The sequence below is a fragment of the Lingula anatina genome, chromosome 8 (assembly GCF_051362555.1).
Source record: "Lingula anatina isolate TDL-2025a chromosome 8, LinAna3.0, whole genome shotgun sequence".
Taxonomy (NCBI): Eukaryota; Metazoa; Brachiopoda; class Lingulata; order Lingulida; family Lingulidae; genus Lingula; species Lingula anatina.
Window position 1 is genome coordinate 10,787,035 of NC_141774.1, and position 21,013 is coordinate 10,808,047.

At 36.6% G+C, this 21,013-nt stretch overlaps 2 protein-coding genes across 2 annotated transcripts in view; both read left to right on the plus strand.

Moving 5' to 3' along the window:
• Positions 1–21,013, plus strand: part of LOC106176738 (3'-5' exoribonuclease HELZ2-like) — a 64,217-nt gene that overhangs the window by 23,070 nt on the left and 20,134 nt on the right. The window contains exons 10-17 of the mRNA XM_086994172.1: positions 9,212–9,275; positions 10,441–10,616; positions 13,399–13,518; positions 13,893–13,932; positions 15,162–15,232; positions 17,354–17,531; positions 17,837–19,066; positions 19,926–20,214. Coding sequence (XP_086850298.1) covers positions 9,212–9,275; positions 10,441–10,616; positions 13,399–13,518; positions 13,893–13,932; positions 15,162–15,232; positions 17,354–17,531; positions 17,837–19,066; positions 19,926–20,214 — 2,168 coding nt within the window. The remainder of the gene's footprint in view (positions 1–9,211; positions 9,276–10,440; positions 10,617–13,398; positions 13,519–13,892; positions 13,933–15,161; positions 15,233–17,353; positions 17,532–17,836; positions 19,067–19,925; positions 20,215–21,013) is intronic.
• LOC112042656 (uncharacterized) lies at positions 2,497–7,018 on the plus strand. Its single transcript, XM_024077528.2, has 2 exons — positions 2,497–3,838; positions 5,689–7,018. The coding sequence occupies exon 1, from the start codon at positions 2,691–2,693 to the stop codon at positions 3,810–3,812; it is 1,122 nt and encodes a 373-aa protein (XP_023933296.2). The 5' UTR covers positions 2,497–2,690; the 3' UTR covers positions 3,813–3,838; positions 5,689–7,018.

Consider the following 21,013-nt stretch of genomic DNA (forward strand, 5'->3'; position numbering starts at 1 on the left):
ATGGACAAGGGGCCTACCATAAATTAAAACACTGGCGTGGCCTTTTGCCTACAAATTTTGCAACAGCGACGCAAATTCTTCTATTTTCTGGCTACATTATCGTAAAGCATTTTTGCTTCCTACTGTTTCGATTTGCATTCAAGAATGTTTAAGTTAATTTCAACGTTAGTTAGGGACTAATTAACTGAAATAGTCTTCTGTAGTTTTTATTTATTGATTCCTGGATAATAAGTATATGCTAAGTTCAAATACGGGGGTTAACATGCATTCGAAACTAAATTCGTGTAGGCGGCCATGACAGTTTCAAGTAGCAGTGGTGGAAGACGTGCGATGAATGCACTGCAGATTTCCCGAATTTCAAGCAGCAAAGCGTATACTTTGTTGTTCTGTAGACCGTTACAAAGACGGAAAGGTTGTGCGATACTCAGGAGATACGACTAAGATGATTGGGGTCACCTCCCGATGCTAAAAGTTACATGCAGTGTGAGAGGCTAATGAGAGGCAGTGTCATCATCAGAGGAAATGGAGAGTGAGCTCGACTCAGTCGTGTGTCCAGCGCATTGTCACATGCTGTGGATCCTTTGGGGAGCTGCAAGAACACGTCAACTACTTCTTCGGACCAAGTTATTATTGTAGGACTTCCCTTGCTCGGACCAAGCGGGAGCTTTCATGAACAGTCAGTGTATTCAAATTTTTATGAAGACGAAGCCAAGATGTTCAGTTCGTTGGGCCCAGGTAATTAAAAAGTTGACATTCGTCACATCTTTATAATTAATTAACACACCGAATTCACATACAGACGGAAGGTTGATAATGGTATGATATCTGTGTTGTTTGAATTAAATATGCATAGTAATTAGACAAGTGAAGCTAAGTCATCATCTAAATACTGCTATCTCTGACCCTCAGAACCACAGCAAATTTGTTATTACATATAGTGAAAAGAGCTTATGTTTTGTACTGTACATATCAGCAGTGTAAACTTTTTTGTTTGTAAGAGCAACAAGTTACAGAACCCTCACAACTAAATAATACTGCTTTTGTAGGTCATTGCTTGTGATTAAAAGAGTAACAATCATATCACAATTACATGAATAATATATATATATATATATATATATATATATATATATATATATATATATATGAAATAAAGCTTAGTTGTAGCCTAAAATGGGGTTTCATGTTAAATTTTGTTGGTTGAAAATTAAAACCATTCAGTAGATTAAAGAATAAATTTTTGTTGTTATTTTAGCTAGAAGATGTTTGGAGACTGGTCAGAAAGAGCAGCCAGGAATCAGATATATGGCAAAGAAAATAAAGTGATTAATCCAAGCACCCGAAAAAGAAGTTTTGTGAAGAGGATTGACTTACTGCCCAACAGACTGAAATGTATTTTTGATGTTTTTCTACTTTGAACAAGTATTTGTATCTACAGTTGAAGGACACCAATGACCTGACAGATAGCTAATGTCAGCCCTGATGATCCAAGCAAGTAGCAAGGAGATCCCCCATAAGGAAGGACAGTAATTTATGGGAGCTTCATTAAATGATGAAAACTGACACTTTTTCGGTGACCTTTTTTTACAAGACATGAATTTTTGCCCCAGAAACGTGGAATTCCGCATTTTTTAATTCAATTCAAGGTGTCCCGGACCTCTGGCCGCTTAGGAGTCCCATGATAAATGTTCGGAGTTCTTTATTTATTTATTTATTTATTATTATTTTTTTTTTTGAAACCTAGGATCATGTCTGCTTTTTCTGTTTCATTTTACTGAAGATATCCATGAATGCCACCTTTAAATGGGATAAGATCTTACTGAGATATTGATATGGAATATCATATTTTTATTCCTTGGAGCAAAAGATCAGTTTGACTTAAATATTTAGAAGCAGCAGTATATGTTCCTGGTCCTGAGTAGTGCAGAATAATCCATGAATTACACCGTTACAGAAGTTGAACTTATTTCTTCATTCTTCTCAGGAAGGGGATTCAGTTGGATAATATAGATTTACATTACTTTGATGTTTTTGTAGAATGAAAATCAACCTTACTTTTTTTTTTTTGAAACATTCACTTAAATCTTGAGTCAAAACTTTGTCGGTGTCTTATTCAGTTAAGGGTGACAGGAGTAGTCTTGAATGGCAGTTACAATGCCTTCCACCCATTTATTAAGTTATTGGTAATAAATATTTTCCAGTATAAAGATTTGAATTGTTTGCTACACTTCCAAATAATTTGCTTATTTATACTTAAACTTTAAAGATCCAATAAAGAGATGATTCCACATCACCGTCTAGTGACGTAATAGGCTCCACATGAGAGATGCGCGCGCAGCTCAGCGTCATTTCATTGCGCCGTTTCTCAGCGAAGCGTACGCGGATTTACAAGCTGCATGAAATTAATATTTCTGCAGTGTTTTGAGTTTTTTGAGTGCTCAAGCACGTCTGCTGACATACTGTTAATACAGTGATTTGTGTTTTAATACACACTGATACATATTTATCGCAATAAATGCACGAAATCGTGCTAACTACTGTATTCATGTGTTGGGATTAGCGTTTCAGACTGTTACAAGCACTGTTTTGCGCACATTGCTACTGCGCTTCAATTTATATGCGCACAAGTGTACTGCGCAATAAAAGTATATTAAGCGTGGTAAAAGTTTTATACAGTGACACCGACAAAAATGGCGGATAAAAATTCTGAAGGTAACAATCAGCCCGAAAATTCGGGTTCAAAAACCAGTAAAGTTATCGTCAAAGAGAGTAGACCAAAACAAAAGACTGACAAGGAGATAAAAACACATGCGAAACGGGTTGTCAGTGCGTCTAAGGAGATTTCTAACGAGGAGGTGAAAGTGCCGACGCCACGTGCTTCGGCTAGCACATCGAATGACACCTCCAATGGAGGGAATGTCGATCTTTTGGGTCAAATTCTCCAAAAAATGGAGCAAATGCAAAAACAAATCAATGAAAACAGTAAACGTCCTTTAGAAGTCGACGAAGACGATTTGTTGGCTCTTAGCGATGAGGAGTCGCTTGATATGGATTTAGAAGTTGACAACCTACTGACTAATACTGAAATCCACAGTGAAACGGAAGGGAATATAATTCTTGAGAAGATTTCCCAAGAATTAATTGACGAAGAAGCAACATCTCCTAGTATAATGCCAGAATTGGCGGAGATTCTCAATAGAATAACGTCAAAAAGAATTTCGGATGAGAAAATTAAGGAAAAGTTGGAGAAGTTTCCACCTCCAGCGAACTTGGGTGGGCTGAAAGTGCCCAAAGTTAATACAGAGGTGTGGAATAAAATTCTACCTGCTACCAGAGGTAAAGATATTAGATTACAGAAAGCGCAGACCAGGGTGGTCAGAGCGCTCACACCTCTGGCCCAACTTGCGAATATGTTTCTGGAGGCTAAAAATAAAAAGGAGTCATTTGATATTCCAGCTGGTTTGTCTCTTGTATTAAATGCGTTTTCGTTTGTTGCCAATGGCAGCATTGAGATATCCCTTAGAAGGAGAGAACTGATAAAACCAGACTTGCACAGGGAGTACAGAGACGTTTGTTCACCGGACACCCCCATTACCGAATGGTTATTTGGCGATGATTTTGCCGGGGTTGTGAAAGGTATCAATGAAACCAACAAGGTAGCAACAAAAGTGGGAAGCCGTAAAGATTACCATGGGCGTAATCGCCCAGCATATAGGCCAAGAGGTTTTCAAAAGTACACACCTTCAAAAAACGGCTACAGAAATTTCAAGAAATCAAGGCCAAATCACGCAGGCAAGCCCAAGCGGGATTAGAGAGAAAAAATGAAGCACCTAAAGAGGTCAGTATCAATTGGTCATCATATATTGATGCTTTAAAAGATAAATTGGCCACTGAGATAGCAAATTTTACTGCAGGTAATTTACAAAAGTGCAAAAAGTTTTGGCCAAATCTTACGTCAGATAAGTATATACTGAATACTGTTTCATATGGTATCAATATTGAAATAGACCAATCAACACAACAGTCAAGAATTCCTCAGACTTATGCTTTCAATAAAGTAGAATCTGATATAATTTGTACTGAAATCCATCAACTTTTAGAGAAGAAAGTGATACGAAAGGTCAAACATTGTGCAGGTGAATTTATTTCCAATATTTTCTTAAGAGAGAAAAAAGATGGAAAGTACAGATTGATTTTAAATCTGAGGAAACTTAATACTTCTGTTGTATATCATCATTTTAAGATGACCAGTTTGCAGTCAGCCATTAATCTTATGAAACCTCAGTGTTTTATGTCAACCATAGATTGGAAAGATGCTTATTATTGTCTGGCAGTTTGTGATGAACACAAGAAACTGTTAAGATTTGAATTTGATGGGAACTTGTATGAATATCAGGTTTTACCAAATGGCTTGGCGAGTGGACCACGTGTTTTTACTAAAGTTACCAAACCAATTTTTTCCTATTTGAGGAAATTAGGTCACATGAATTGTCCATACATTGATGACAGTCTCTTAGTTGGAGAATCTTTGCAAGATTGCAGAGAGAATGTGATGCAAACAGTTAAAGTTTCTACTCAAGCAGGGTTTACTGTGCATCCAACTAAGTCTGTTTTAGAACCAACACAAAAGTTGGATTTTTTAGGCTTTACATTGGATTCTGTAAAAATGCAAGTGTCCTTAAACAAGAGACAAGCAGATAAAATATTTTCGGCATGTACCGATCTCTTACAGCAGGACTGTATAACTATTCTACAATTGGCAAAAGTAGTAGGATTATTGGTAGCATCTTTTCCTGGTGTAGAATATGGGCCTCTTTTTTATAGGTCACTGGATATGAGAAAAAATCAAGCTTTAAAAGCTAGTAAAGGAGACTTTCAAGCAAAATTGCAGATTGCCAATGATGATGCCTTGAAACTAGACTTGACTTGGTGGATACAAAATATTCATTCAAGTTTTAAGTTGATTTCACATGGGAACCCTTCATCAGTTATTTATTCTGATGCATCAGAAAAAGGATGGGGGGGAGCATGCAGGGGCATCACATCAGGAGGAAACTGGTCAGCAGTTGAAAGTACTTTTCACATTAATCATCTTGAATTATTAGCTGCATGGTTTGCTCTAAAATGCTTTGCACGAGATGAAACAAATATTCACATTAAAATGTGTATAGATAATACAACTGCTTTGTCATATATTGCTCGAATGGGAGGGAAAATACCCTCGCTAAATAACTTGGCCAGAAAAATTTGGTTATGGTGCAAGGGAAAAAATATATGGTTATCAGTTGCATATATTGAATCACAAAATAATGTAGAAGCTGATAAAGAAAGTAGACTTGATCATGATAATCTTGAATGGAAGTTGCACCAAACAGTATTTAAAGATATAACTAAGCAGTTTTATCTACCAGAAACAGATCTGTTTGCTTCAAGGCTGAATAATCAACTACCTAAATATGTATCATGGAAACCTGATCCATTTGCTATGACAACAGATGCCTTGTCTATTGACTGGTCACAGATAAATGCTTATGCATTTCCACCTTTTTCTTTAATAGGAAAGATGTTAAGCAAGATAGAGTTTGATCAAGTGGATAGTATCATAGTGGTAGTGCCTTATTGGACAACTCAAGTATGGTTTTCAAAATTGAGCCATATGTTAATATCTTGTCCTTTTTTACTTCCCAGGAAGCAAGAATTGCTGTGGCACCCACACAAAAACATGGACAATCATCTTCCAAAGCTACAGCTAATGGCTTTTGTATTGTCAGGGAAAGTTTCGAAGACATGGCATTTTCGCCAACAGCTGTCAAATTGGTCATGTCCTCATGGAGAGATACAACTGTCAAGCAATACGAATCTTACATTTCCAGATGGATTCAATATTGTAGTGAGAGGAACATTAATACCCTGTCACCAAATGTAACTGATGTTGTAAATTTTCTAGCCCATTGCTTTGATATGGGACTTGGATATTCTGCTCTTAATACAGCAAGATCAGCACTTTCAACTTTTATTATGGTGGATAAGTGTCCAGCAGGTGCTCATCCTCATGTGGTTAGACTGATGAGAGGAGTTTTTACTTCTAGACCTGCATTACCAAGGAACAATGTGATATGGGACACAAGTTTGCTTTTGAATTACCTCAAAAAACTTTCACCTGTGAAAAAACTTAATCTTTTACAACTGAGCAAGAAAGCAGTGACATTGACCATTTTATTGACAGGTCAAAGAACGCAATCCTTGCATCTTATTGACATTCGTAACATCACAATTAATAAGTCTAAAGTCACATTTAGATTTGGTGATTTACTGAAGCAGTCAAGACCAGGTCACCACATTGGTGAAATAACAGTGACAGCATATGCACCAGATAGACGATTATGTTTATGTACTGTCTTAATGGAATACATGGACCGTGTCAAACATTTAAGAGGAAATATCACAAGATTGTTTTTAACATCTGTAAAGCCATTTAAGGCAGCAGCCAAATCTACCATATCTAGATGGATTAAGCAAACTATGAATATGGCTGGTATAGACATGGAGAAATTTACTCCACACAGCACACGTAGTGCAGCATCTTCACAAGCAAAACTTGCTAAAGTGCCATTAGACACTATTTTGAAGACGGCAGGCTGGTCTAAAGATTGCACATTTGCTAAATATTACGATAAAGAAATAACTCAACAGGGCCAGTTTGCAGATGCGATTTTGTCTGGCACTAGTGCACATGTTTGACATGGACATTCAGATTTACAGGGAGATGTTTTATAAACTGTTTATTTGATTTTACTTTTTTAGCTGCAACTTGTGCAGTTACAGTTGTTACCTGCAAATTGTGCAGATGAAGTTCTTTCGAGCATTTAAATATGCTGTTTATAACTGCAACTTGTGCAGTTAGAGTTGTTTCCTGCAAATTGTGCAGATGAATTTCTATTGTGCATCAAATATGCTGTTACAAGTTGTTTGATAAACAAGTTTATTGTTCTTTGCAGTTAATACATGTTGATTTAAACACATAGTGTTTGTGCCTTTATTTGCTGGTTTCAAAAAACCTTGTAAGGTGTTGTGTTCGGACCACACTTTGAACGTCTCATGTGGAGCCTATTACGTCACTAGACGGTGATGTGGAATTAGAGGGTTAAATGAACTTACCGTAGGTGAGTGATATTTGACCTGGATTCCACATCATCGTCGGTGACAGAATAGGGTTCACATCCCACCCTGGGATAGTTCCCTTCCCGTGAACCTTTCTGTCACTCTGTGGTCCACACTACAACTACTTTGAAATATGACGCTGAGCTGCGCGCGCATCTCTCATGTGAACCCTATTCTGTCACCGACGATGATGTGGAATCCAGGTCAAATATCACTCACCTACGGTAAGTTCATTTAACCCTCTAATTATGCATTATGAAACATTGTTGATTGATTAAAAGCTGTGTGTGTGATTGGTGTCCAATAATTGTTGAAGTAGTAGATGAAAAGAAATGTTAAAAGAATACAGTTTTCTTTATATGATTAAATGTAAGAAAAATGTGGGTTTTTTGTCGTTTTATTTTCTGAATAATTAAATTTATTAGGCTAAAAATATTTTTAATTAATTTTGTAAGCTATAGTGTTACAGGGAATACCATTCCCAGGTGTACAATCCAGATGGCAGCTATTGAGCAAAGGGTAAAAACTTGAGGCCAAGTAGCAGGTTGAAAAGGGTTTATGTCTTGACCAAAGCTACATAAATTTCTATCACAAGTCATCAAAATATGAATATGACGGTTTAAATCCCAAAGGTAGGCTCTGTTATAGGGCAATTGCCTATTCTTGTAAAGTCTATTGTTCAATTCTGCCGTGATTAGAGTAATTGAGCAGGTGTTACTGGCCAAGACAAGAGCAACACGCATCCAAATTTTACAATTTTCGGATATTTTAATATTAAAATATATCGCCAACAAAAGAAAAGGCCACGAGGATCTCCTTTGTACTTTATATTTTTAATGTTCCTTTACAAACCCATACAGGTTTGACAGCCATAGGGCCTCTACTAGTGGGTATATGACCCTCTGAAAATCGCCATGCGTAAACTTAGTTTTGGGGGGTGGGGTAAAAAAAGTGAGTACAGTGTGGACAAGAAGGGTTATATTTTTAGTTTGAATGTCTTGGGGGGAAGAATATTGATCAACAAAATACATCATACATAAACATAGTAAATATATTACTAGATAAGAGTATAATAAGCATATATATGAGTGACGTGTATGATAACTGAAAATCTGCTTCGAAAGCTGGAAAAACAGAAAATTGGGCATAAATCCCCTGAAATACAGTTTTATGGCATAACATTTGGCAGAAGTTAAAAGGGTCCTCAGGCAAGTATTTCAGCCCAATAAGGTCAAATTCTGTGAACCCCCACCTTGCCGCACTTGTCTGGTGCTTAAAAAAACTGGCACTTAACCATCTCATTTAAAGTATTGACCTGCAGAAAGAAAGGCAGAAACCAGCATTTGAAATATATGCTCCAAAGCTAAATAATGTACTGCCATAGACTGTAAGGATGATAAAAAACTCACTCTTTTAAAATCCTGTCAAATGCTGACATTATTAAAATAAAATTTGAAGTCTTTTATAAACCAGTTGTTTTTAAATGTTTGCTTTACATCTTAATTGATATTTTTTTGTATTCTTTCTATGTGGAATGTCTTAAATGGCTTTAATGAGGCTATTGGCATTCCATGGCATCATGTCAGACTAGAAATGGAGCTAGAGTGAGGTGGAGTAAAATGTTTTAGTGATAAATGTGAAATATTATATGTGCCACAAATGCGGCATCATAAAACAATACAAAAGGTATATGCAAAAAATGATGAATTGGTAATGATGATGCTATACATCGTAATTTGACTGACCTTATAAGGAACAACCAGAAAATATTTGTTGATACACTGTACATAACTTCTACCAGCTAATTTTAATCTTTGATGCACCGCACTGGCTAGTCTGTCATAATATCTGCCATAATTTTTTTTCATATGGTCTAAATGTTATGAGCAATTGCAAGCTATCTTCTTCAGGATTTTCAGTTTTTACAAATATTCCCCCACGTATACATCACTTTTTACATTTATCAGCATCTTACACCTGACCAGGATATAAAACCAGTATCATTCACTGTTACAATTGATAGCTTTAATTATTATATTTTTCATTGCAGATCACTGTTTTAGGGCTTGATCTTCAGCGTGTGGTTCGTATGATATCAGTGAATTTCCAGGAATGTAAGGACATTATTTTTTTTAGTAAAATGACTCTTATACATTAATATATTTGTAGTTACAATAAAAAAGTGTTACCTCCCAATCCCATTTTTAATATTCTAATTTGTCACATCAGGTCTTGGTATGGGCGGCTGTTTAAAAACATGATTAGACGTCATAGTTATCAGATCAGACCATTAAAAACACGATTAGACGTTGTAGTTATCAGATCAGACGAACTAAAAACATGAATAGACGTTGTTGTTATCAGATCAGGGGGGAAACTTCTCAGTGTCTTAACTGCTGCTGGTGGTGGGAGTGGTGTTGGTGCTGCTGCTGCACGAAGCAGCTGGCACTGACTAAGGGAGCTGTAAAGGCATGTTGAGCCTTGTCCTCTATCGTCCAACAAAGGACTAAGTGACCACAAGGGCCCCTAACATGTATGAGTAAAATATCACAAGGGCAGTGTAGTAGCCAATCAGAGGCTGTGGTTTAAGCTGGATACAACACTTGCCTGCGGCTGGATAATACACTCGTAATATTTCACGTACAGCTCGGCGACTTGTAGGGGCCTATTGTATCAATCACATACTAGCCTACTACAGTACAACATCTGTCAACTCTCCTAAATCTGCCAATCGCAAGCACTTGTCAGTGTCAGATTTTCGTAGTATTGACTGTGACGTCGGCGCAAGGGTGGCCAAGACCATTGACAAGAGCGCCATCTAGCGTCAAATCGAGTTTTGGCTTCTAGTTGCGTTTTGACGACTAGTCGTATTTTGCCGTCTGATCTGATAACTACAACGTCTAATTGTGTTTTTAATTGGTCTGATCTGAAAACTACGAAGTCTAATCATGTTTTTAATGCGCAATATTCAGGAATGCCTCCTTTAATTCTAAAGTGTTGCCGTCTAATCTGATAACTACAATGTCTAATCGTTATTTTTGTTCGTCTGATCTGAAAACTAAGGCCTCTAATCGTGTTTTTAATTTTTGTATAAACCGCCGCTCGTACTTAGTGATACAGTTGTACTGGTGAGTTTTCATAAGTAGAAACATGAGATTATGCTATAGGGGATTCCCTTTCAAATCTGTACAATTTTTGTGGATTTTAATTTATTAGCCATATTGAATGTGATTGCTCCATTTAAACAAGAGGTAAGAGGTGTTGATGTCCTGCTTTCAGGCCTTGACCTGATAGAAGATGTACATCAGTCAGAATTGGTCAACAACATTAAGATGAAAGCCCAGTTCTACAGGGCACAATGCTTTTGCAAGTCTAAGATGTATAAAGAAGCCAAAGAAGCTATTGATACAGCTTTGCAGCTAGCCAAAGAAGTCAGAGATTTAGAAAATTTAAAGGTAAAAATTAAAGGACAATGTTCATGTAAAAATCCATTTCTCGAATTTTGAAGATTCAGCACTCAATCTATACACTAGAGGTATGTTTTAATCGATCCCCGCCATTTAAAAATTATAAAAACAATCTATTAATAGTAAAAAAGCGTTTTAGTAAACCTCACCTCAATATGCATAAATGAAGCAACAGATCTGGGTCACGTGGTACTGTGACGACAATCACGATAAAGGTCTATGAGACTCAACTGAGCTGCATGCTGCAAACAGACAGAATGATTTTGGAAAGTTGTGTTGAACGGGGCTGAGCAATTTTCTTTATGCCTCAGTGTGTTGCCGTGGGATTCACAAAAATTGCAGCACTCTTTGACTATCTTTCTTTATCTGTGACGGTCTTCCGTGACTAACTTGCTAACTTTGGTGACAATAGTTGCGATCCTCGCGATCTCGGTCACCTGAGGTGTTTTAGATCATATCAAAAGCTGATAGTCTTTTAGATACTGTCATCAGTTGGCAAGCTTACTAATTGCTGATGCATTTTTAAATTCATTGTATTTGACCAAGAGCTCGTTAACAATAAAATCTGTTAATTATGCACCGCTGCAATTCCCAAGCCAGGTAATAACAGGTATGAAACTCGTCTTGGTGGGCTTTCATATTTTTCAATATATCTCATTTATTTCATGGGGTTATTTTATTGGTATTTGTAAATGACGTTAAATATCAATACTTAAACAATTAAGAGAGAACAGTTTCATTAGCTCTGTATGTATATATTCAAATTCTTGTTTTTCTTTTTATCAAGAGCTTGTAAAATATGTGGGTATTACCTCCAATATATAAAAAGAAAAACAAGACTTTGAATTAAACAATTAAGTTCTAACACGGTCGCGAACATTAATAAAAGAAATTGCTCTCAGGGTATCTTGAAGCTTCCGTGCAAGAAAACGTGTTGAGGAAAAACAGGAAAAAGAGCGTTATATTAAAGAAAAAATGGGAACTGCTGTAATAAAATGGTTCGTTATCCTAATTCGTTTATGCATTGAGGATTTGTTTCTGAAGAGTATTTCATCTGAAATATTAAATAATTTAAAAGATTTATCATTTTATAACTTGAAACGCAAATTCTGCGTCAGTACGCAATTTTTTTTTTTTGCAAATTTGTAAGCTTATAACACCGTGCTATAAAGATCTACTCAAGAAAAAAATTTGCTTGGGTAAAATTGAGTACGGAATGAACTGGAGACACTTGGCCTGTCATTAAGTTTACACGAAAATATGTCAGGTAACTTTATACTGTTTTTGAAAGAGTAAAGATTGAAAGATATCTAGTACCCCCAGGTCTACGGGAGCTGCTCTTTGTAACTAACGCACAGGTAGATTTTTACCTGAGATAACTGGAGTAAAGCTTAGATAGAGAGTGCGTTCGATACAAGCAAGACAAATTGAATGCCATTTAACCCTCTAATTAAGAGGTAAAGGAAGTTCCAGTTAGATGGATGATTAAGATAGGACATGTAAAGGTAACGGGCATTGTTTACCTCAGTTTAATAAAAGTATGCAAGACGGAGTGTCAGCGGTTTAATAAAATAAATTGAATTTCACAAATAACATGGACCTCATATGCAATAATCAACATTCAAATGCAGTGTTTTATACAACTTGGGATAACCATGATTAAATGCTTGTTAAAGAATTGACTAGACAGGAAATGGTTTTACACAGCTTCATGAGGATTTAGACCCCTCGGGTAAGAGATTTGAATGAGTATAAACTTTTATCAGAAGCCAGAGAAGTCATCTTACAGGAAGACAATGCAGCTCAGTTTAACAGCTAAGCACGCTCTATTCTCCAGTGGCTCGATTGTCGTCATCAGACCACGTGACAACGTAGCTCATTAACTCTCAGGCCGAGCAAATAGGACGTTTTTTAAAGCCAAAAATTCACAAAATGAGCTTTTAATTTGTGTATTTGGATAAAGATATCGTTAGTTGGGCATGTTTTCTGAAGAATATGTTCCGTTCAGGCCATTCTGACGGCATGAAGCAAACCCTTTAATGCATTACCTGGCAACCCTTAGCAAAATATCAAGCCTGCTGCGAATTTGCAGCAATTTTGCTGAGAACTGCAATTCTTCTTGCAAATTTGCTGCAATATGGCTGCAAAATTGGAGCAATAAAATTTTCTTGCAAACCCTGCAAACTTGTTGCTGCAAACTTTTTATTTTGCTAAGGGTATTCAGTAGTACAAAGCATAAGGTTTTCCCACTGAAAATTTCTACTTAACAAAATTTTCTTAAAATAACCTCATTTGATCCCCTTTTCTTGACATCTTTCATACTCTGTAACAATATGGGGAAAACAAAAAGTCTTGAACCCATGCTTCAGGCTCAGTTTTTGCAACTTCTGCCAGATTCCACTATTTAAAACTGTCAGTATGGTTGGTAGGAGGTGAGGTTCGACAAGATGGGGTAATTTCGTTTTTTTTGCGATATTAAAATCGCTGTTGTTATCTGTTAAATATTATCAAAAAGTTTTTACTGTCCTTAAAGTGCACTAAAAATCCTCCTCATTGGCACTTTAAAACTGTTACCTTTTGCAGTTTATGAACTAGTCATATTTTTATGTAAAGCTAAGTAGTTTATTATGTTCTTCACTTAATTTTATGTGATATGGGCATAGAGTAAAATATTCATTAATGGCTGTTGCATGTTTTGTAGTACGTAAATGATGTGTGATCCTCCATAACTTGAAGAGATCTTTTAATTCAAATACTTCTTAACATTAAGGAAAAGGATATGCTTGAACTGAGAAAACTCTGCACTGAAAAAATGGAAGCCATTAGCGGCTCACAGACAGCAGTGAATGAGGAATGGTTGGAGGGTACAAATATTGCGGAGGGGATCAGGGTAATTCATCATGCTTTGGTGGTTTCTCTACTTTTTATGAACAGACACTGCTTTCTGTCTGTACATTTGACAGCTATGCTGCCTTGTTATTCAAAATGAACAATTTGATAATTTAATATGTATTACTTATTAATGAATAAAAGACCTTAGTTTAGAATAAAAGGAATATAATAGCTTTTTGACAATTTAAAGTTTTTAGTTCAATTTTGCACAAAGTTGATAGGTTTTTAGATAATTTTGTCAACATTGCATGCTTAAGATATTATTAGTACAAGTAGTGTTTGAAGTTACTGAATAGTTTGTTGGGAACTAATGTGCTTATACATGTATATGTTTTAGATGTAATTTTTTATCCTTTTTCCTTGTTTTTTAAGGCTAAGAGGTACCAAGAAAAAATACGTAAGCGTTACCAAGGTAAGATATAAGTGTTGCAAAGGTATCATTGGTGTAGAAAATTGAGTCAGTTTTCAAAACGTAATGACAGAAGATAAAACAAAAATAATAGCTTACATGTATATGGTAAAGTCTTGAAAAATTCGTTACTTAAAAATTAATTAATATTTTTAATTGTGTAAATCCGACTAATTTTTCAAAATTACCTCTCTCCGACTCTTGGGTATGACGAAATTTTCAAAAATCATGCCTTTGCCAAAGTTTGGGCTTTTATTCTTAGCGACTGTTACCTTTGACCCTCCTATATTGTAGGATATTTATTACTACTTCCTAAGTCATTTTCTGGTGGTAAATAATAATCTATTTATTAGTGCATCTCAATTAAGTTATACTTAACTTACTGTACCGGAAAACATGTTGAGAATTATATTCTCGGTAAGAAACATACCTCCTGATAGAGGAGAAGAATCAAGATAAGCCTAATTGCAACCTTGCATCATAACCTGGACGCGACATATTAAAAAAAAATTACGCTCTTGGGAACGTTTGTTGCATGCAGGGCTTTTCCCAGGATTGAGTGTCAGGCCTTCTAAAATCACCATCTGTAACTTTCGAAAAATTTACAGGGAGTTAAAATAATGATCTCCCGTTGTTGGTCTTCCGCAATTTAAGTTCCTTGAACTAATATGAAAACTGCATTTTTTTATTGCTTACATCACAAACAATCTCCCAGTGAAGATGTGAAAAGATGTGAAGATGTGAAGATGTAGCAAGGATGGCGAACGATCTCCCTCTGATATGATATTACGCGAACAAAGTCCTGAGAATATTACGATTCTCCGCCAAAGATATACCGCAAGGGGCGGATTAAAGATAAAATGAAAATGAATATTAAAAATAAATCCTGCCGACGAAATTTTCAAGACTTTACCGTATGCAAGGAATTTTTTAAAAGGCACAGCTGTAGGGTTCTGGTTGTGGGCGACATTTTAAAAATGCCAGTCTTCTGTTGGATATTCCCTAAAAATAGAAAACTGCACTGCCAGTCAGTCTATGATAGTAACCCCATGGCAAATGCCAGTTAAATTGTAGCCTGTCTTGTAAAGTTTTGTCAGTTTGTTCAGTTATGTACTGATGACTATTTTTCTTTTTAGTACCTAGCTGCTTTAAAATTTTTCAGTGACATATCTGATGGTATACAGTCCTTTTTTTTTTTTGCTTAAATGCATATTTCTGTTTTGTACTTGTAGAATCGAAGACCCTAAAAGTAAAGAAGATAAAGTACAAGCAAGTACCTCGAAAGCCAGAAGCAGGGAGACAAGTATGGACCAGAACAATGTCTTGTCACTTATCTTTAAATATGTGGCCATTAAGGATAAGCATATACTTAAAGGATATTGTCACCCTTCTTCCAAAATTCTAAGCCCCCTTCACACTTATTCGGAATCTGCAGGAATCAAGTAGAACCAGCCAGAATGACTAAATTTCAAAATTCGTACTACATTTCGGAAGAAATTTCAAATTGACCTAAATTCTTGTAAGAATGCCGTTGGAATACTCAGAATGCGCTTGAATTCGCCTGTAATAATTCGTGCACATTTCGCCTGTATTAGCTCTCAAATGTAGCCAGAATGTAGTTGGAAAACTAGGAATATCAATAATGCTGTCGGAATGCAGTCAGAATATTTAGAATACACTTTGAATGCCGACAAGTGTAGTTTGATTGTTGAAATAGGATCGAGATGCATTCTAGTTGCATTCTGGCTCATTCTAGCAGGATTTGAAGTGTCTTACCATTTCGGTTCTCCCTCGAATGTGATCAGAATGTTTCCAATGCTGTCGAAATGCCATGAGAGTATTTAGAATGCAATCATAGTGCAGTTAGAACCACTTCAAAAGTTTTAAACATGAGCAAAACATTCAGGACGGCCAAAAGAATGGGTAAAAATATTTGGAATGCATTTGGAATTTTTAGAATGCACTTCGAATGCACAAAGAATTGTCTTTTCGACGGCATTCTTGCTTATTCCACCTCTAGTGTGACGGCGGTATTATTTACTGCCTTACATGCATTCTTTTTGGTAGTAAATAAATCTTCAGTATTCAGTGACTAAATTAATTAACATTTACACTTATGTCATCTTACCAGTGACATCATAATTGCGATTTTGGGGTAAAAACTGAAAAATCGGTTTCTCAAATTTTTCTTTTACCTGAGCACCCACGATCACTGTTTTAATACCGATTTACTGACACATTTAATACACATTTGACACATTCCCATAGATTTTAGATCAATCTATCCCTGTGGGGAGTCTCACTAGATTACTGTCAGATAACTCAGCTTAAATGTCCATGCCGCCTACTACAAGCTGTAAAGGGGTAATTAAGTTTCGTGCCCACTCGGCTGACAGCTATTTAGCGTGAACCCCCAGGCCCCCGTTTCACAAAAAAAACTTAAGTCGGTTTCCCTGACTAAGAGCTTGGTTACCAACGTAATAAAGTCGTTATGTCACTAAGTGCTGTTTCACAAAGAATCTAAAAGGTCGCTTACGTTGTTTTTTTCTTAGCTGCTAGTCGAGGATGTCTAGCCTCCTCGGGAGGAGACTTAAGTCAGCAAGCTCAACTAAAACTCGGTAAATGAGAGCATAAACGACAAAAATTTGGAAAGAACATACCTCATTCAAGATATTGTGTTATAATATCCTTGAATAGCACTGACATTTATGGAATATTGAAATAAAAAAATAAAATGCCACTTCACCCAGCCAATCGCGTGTTTGTTTATGTTTTGACCACTAGACGTCCGTCAGCAGTGTTCCACGACAAGCTAATGTTTAACTGCTACTTTAAAGTTGTATCAAAGTTAAACTATTCAATAAAGTTCAAAAACAAACTTTGTATGTGTTTTGGCTGATTTTTATTGTTGATAAACGATCGTTCTCGGTCGAAAGAGGCCATGAAACGTCATGTCTTGTGAAACTTTTGAAATTTTAAACCTCCTTTTCTTGAAGAGTTTCTCGTGCGCGTCGACTACAGTAAGCACACCAAGCTACAACTTTAGATTCTTTGTGAAACACTCCTAGTCGACTGCAGCGTAGACGACCTAGCGTAGTCGACCTAGCTAGGCCATCGACTACGGATTTAAGATTCTTTGTGAAACGGGGGCCAGGGAGTTAGGTCGATCTTGTTGGATCGATCTAATCTCTGGGAATGGGGTCTAAGTTCAGATTTTTTCGTTGATCAAGCAAAATAATGCCTTTGTTTAAAAAAATCTGTAATTAAGGGCTCATCAATCCATAACAAACACATTTAAACCAAAAAGTACAGGATTGTAGCTGATACACTAGTTAACTGTCTATCTGACTGATAAATAGAAAGATACTGTCACCAAGAAAATGGTGGTGATTTCAAATTCTCATAGTATTTTTTTCTGGTTCAGCAACTGAAAGCAGCGTCTGCACCTGCACCAGTAAAAGCAAAAGAAGGCAATTTACCTCAGAGAACTGATGAAAGAGAGATAATTAGCAAATTGGATAAGCTCACAGATACATCTATTCCTGATGACAGAAAGAAGAGTGATGCACCATTAGAGTACAAACTGACCACAAGAGGAAGTGGTGTGTATTCTCAGGATATTTTTTGAGTTTTCTGCATTCTGATATTTATACTTCATTTCAGTCAATCATGAAACATATTCAGGATTTAATCCATTTCAAAAACTTTTCTTTTGTCCTGTTACAAAAAATTTTGCCCTTTGGCACCACCTACAATTATTGTGACACAGAATTTGTTGCCTTTCCTTTGCCTAGTTTTGTTTTGATAAAAGTGTCTACAATTTAAAAAGAACTCTCTCTGTATTTGAACTCCGTACTAATACTTATTTATTCCAGTTGTGTTGATCTTTTATTTATGTTTATTTTAGGAATTTCGAGAGACTCCGGACAGGTGGTTGGGATCAAAGCAAAATTTCCTTTACAAGATGTAAGGATACAACTGGCATGCTCCTCTTGCTGTGTTGAATCTGAAAACAGTGGGGATGCTTACTGGTATGACTGGAAGGCTCATGAAAATTGCTACGAAGACCGTTTACTACTTCAGCGCAAGGGTGGGAAACTGTGGTTGTGGATCAAGGCTCCTTTATACAATACTTTTACTGACCTTTGCAAAACTCATTTGCATGGGAGATCTTCACCTTTTCCAGTTAAGAAATGCAAATATCCCCACAGCAAAGAGGAAAAGATTTTGTGGAAAAAGGAACAAAGGCATGAGTTCAAGATTCTTAATTTTATTGATGAACTCCGATATGCTTATCATCCCAAACCAAAAACTCCGCAAGAACTGATACAGAAATATGGAGGAAAATTAGTTTTTGTATGTCGCAAGTGCTTTTTCATGAAACCGACAGTTATCAGTTGGAAAGTGAAAGATAAAGATTGCTGTGAAAATGGGCATCGCTGGAAAGTTGAGGGGTTTTTACTTGTACATGAAAGTATTGTTGGTACAGGAAGAAACCGCATTCCAATAAGAGAAAGACCACGTGGTTATGCTGAAAGTGATATGTACCAAAGATGTGCCAAAGGAATTTGTACTGACGTAGATTGCCCAAAGGCACATTTTGATATTGAAAGGGATGTATGGCATCTAGAAACAATCAATAATTGGTCCAGAAAAGACTTCATACGAAATCTAAAGAAATTAAATTCTCATGACAAGAAAACCCAAACAATGAAAAATACACTTGGAACAGTCATAGAAAATACAGAAGTGTTGTCAGCAAGAATCCAACATTTGGACTCCATATCATCTGCAAGTACATTTACACCAGCTAGTGAAGTCAAGTGTCAGGAGAAGGTGCAGTATGCTTGTCGTAAATGTTACATCAAAAACCGAAATCTCATTGTTGGTCCATCAGTGGATTTTAAATTTTGTTACAAGCAGTTGCATCCATGGAACCCAGATACTTATTTGTGTGTTGTCCGTCTGGAAGATGGAAAATATTGTGAAATAAGGGAATTGCCAGATGTTAAGAGGGACCAGTTTGACCTGTGTGTCAACATAAAAAGCTTTAATCGTTGCTTCAGGGGAAAGGAGTGTACCTATGCTCACTCTACTATGGAGAAATCGCTGTGGGAATGGATGCAGAAAAATGGTGGTAAGGTTAACTTAAAAGTAGCATGCAAGTATATTGAAGGCATCTGAATTATTAAGTTATTTATCTTAAAGGGGAAAATTTATTTTTAAAATGGTTTTACCTTCAAACTGCCTCAAGGCAATGAATTAGTGCAAGTGACCAGTGCCGCATCACATCATAGTTTACTGATTCCTATGTTCTCATCCATTCAGAACAGAAGGTCTTCAGATCTACTGATCCGTGGATCAAATATGGCGAACCCTACATGAAAGCAAGACTGCTTAATCCTGTAATGGTCTCCCCATCCGCATGTCTGGTCCCTGCAGGCGCCTAGCAATTTAATTGAAGCTGAGATTTTATCCATTTAATGGTTTGTGTGGAGGCGATGAGACCATCCTGGATTAATCCGTCTTGCTTTCATGTAGGGTCTGCCATATTTGACTTGCAGATCAGTTGATTTGAGGATCATTTGTTTTGAATAGGCTCTGTGTGTGGTTGGGGTGAAGCATTTTTACAGGAGTAGCTGCCATTAGATGCTAAAATGTAAAGTTTATTCTTATTTTGGCACTGTTTAAGTTAGCAACCTCTTGTTTGTTGAATATTGTTGAGCCCGGCAAGAGCAATACTGAAGGTGGTTTCTTCTTTTCTTTTTTTTTTGGTATCTGTATGAATAAGGAGTTGAGTTATTAAAATTATACTGTTTTTCTGCATACCTGACAAAACTTTTAGGAAATTAAATGTGAACTATCTCCTAAATTGAAGGATATATGTTTTATTTCAAGTTTTCTAGTTTTTAAAGAAAAAAAAAATGCATGCCAAGTTGAACTTTACAAATTCAGTAAATTTCCATAGACATTCAAATATTTGTTTTTATTTTTAGTTCTCAGTCTGGATGAATTGGTGATTGCATCTGAAAGATCTCGATCCAGTCTAGCACCAAAACAGGATGCAGATGATGTGACAGAGCGCAGAATTCTTGGCACTAGATTCTGCTTCCCAAAGTTCTACTGCAAGTATTGCTACAAGGAGTGCAACAGTAAGATACAGTTGGAGAGACATTTCAGCTCACAAAAGCATAAGTCTGTGCTCTCCATGCTGAACAGGAGCGATCAGTCATGGAATTGCCGGGAACCACCACCTAATTTGATAGACTTTAAGCTTTGCAAAAGGTAAAAAAAATTAAAGTTACGTGTCCTCCATGTGGATTTCAGAAAGAAGAAAAAAGTGAAGAATTGGTGATCGACCCAAGCAATGTTGTACAGGCAAGACACCATGCCTTCTGCACCACTAGATGGTGGGCACCACAGTGGTGTATGGCAGGCAAGACACCATGCCTTCTGCACCACTAGATGGTGGGCACCACAGTGGTGTATGGCAGGCAAGACACCATGCCTTCTGCACCACTAGATGGTGGGCACCACATGGCAGGCAGGATGCTGAGCATTCTCTAGTGCACTTGATTTGGTCTTAAAGTTAAAATACAGACCACAATTGATCTTACACAGACTTAGTCATTACAGCAGTAGTCTTAAAATTAACTGAATTTGCTATTAAGATAAAAAATGATCTAACATCTACTTAAGTGGTTATGCAATTTCCTCCCCTCACAATGGGGGACACCTCCACTCACAGTGGACGACACCTCTGCTCACAATAGGGGAAAGTGTGAGGGGAGACAATATTGCATAACAACTTAATTGGATGTCAGTGCAGTAATGGTCTTACTCATGGTTTTAGACCACGCACAACTGTTTGTGATCTGAAATTGCATTTTTAGACCAAATCAGGTGTACTAGTGTCTTGGCACCACTAGATTGGAGTGATATTTCGAAATACATTAATGAAAGATATAAAGTGACATATTTGATTTTGTAAGAAGTAAGGGAATTAATTGTATTTGAGATGTTTTTTAAATAGAATTGTGAAAAATAAAATTGGTACAATTTCATTGCTTGCTTCGGGTTTTTT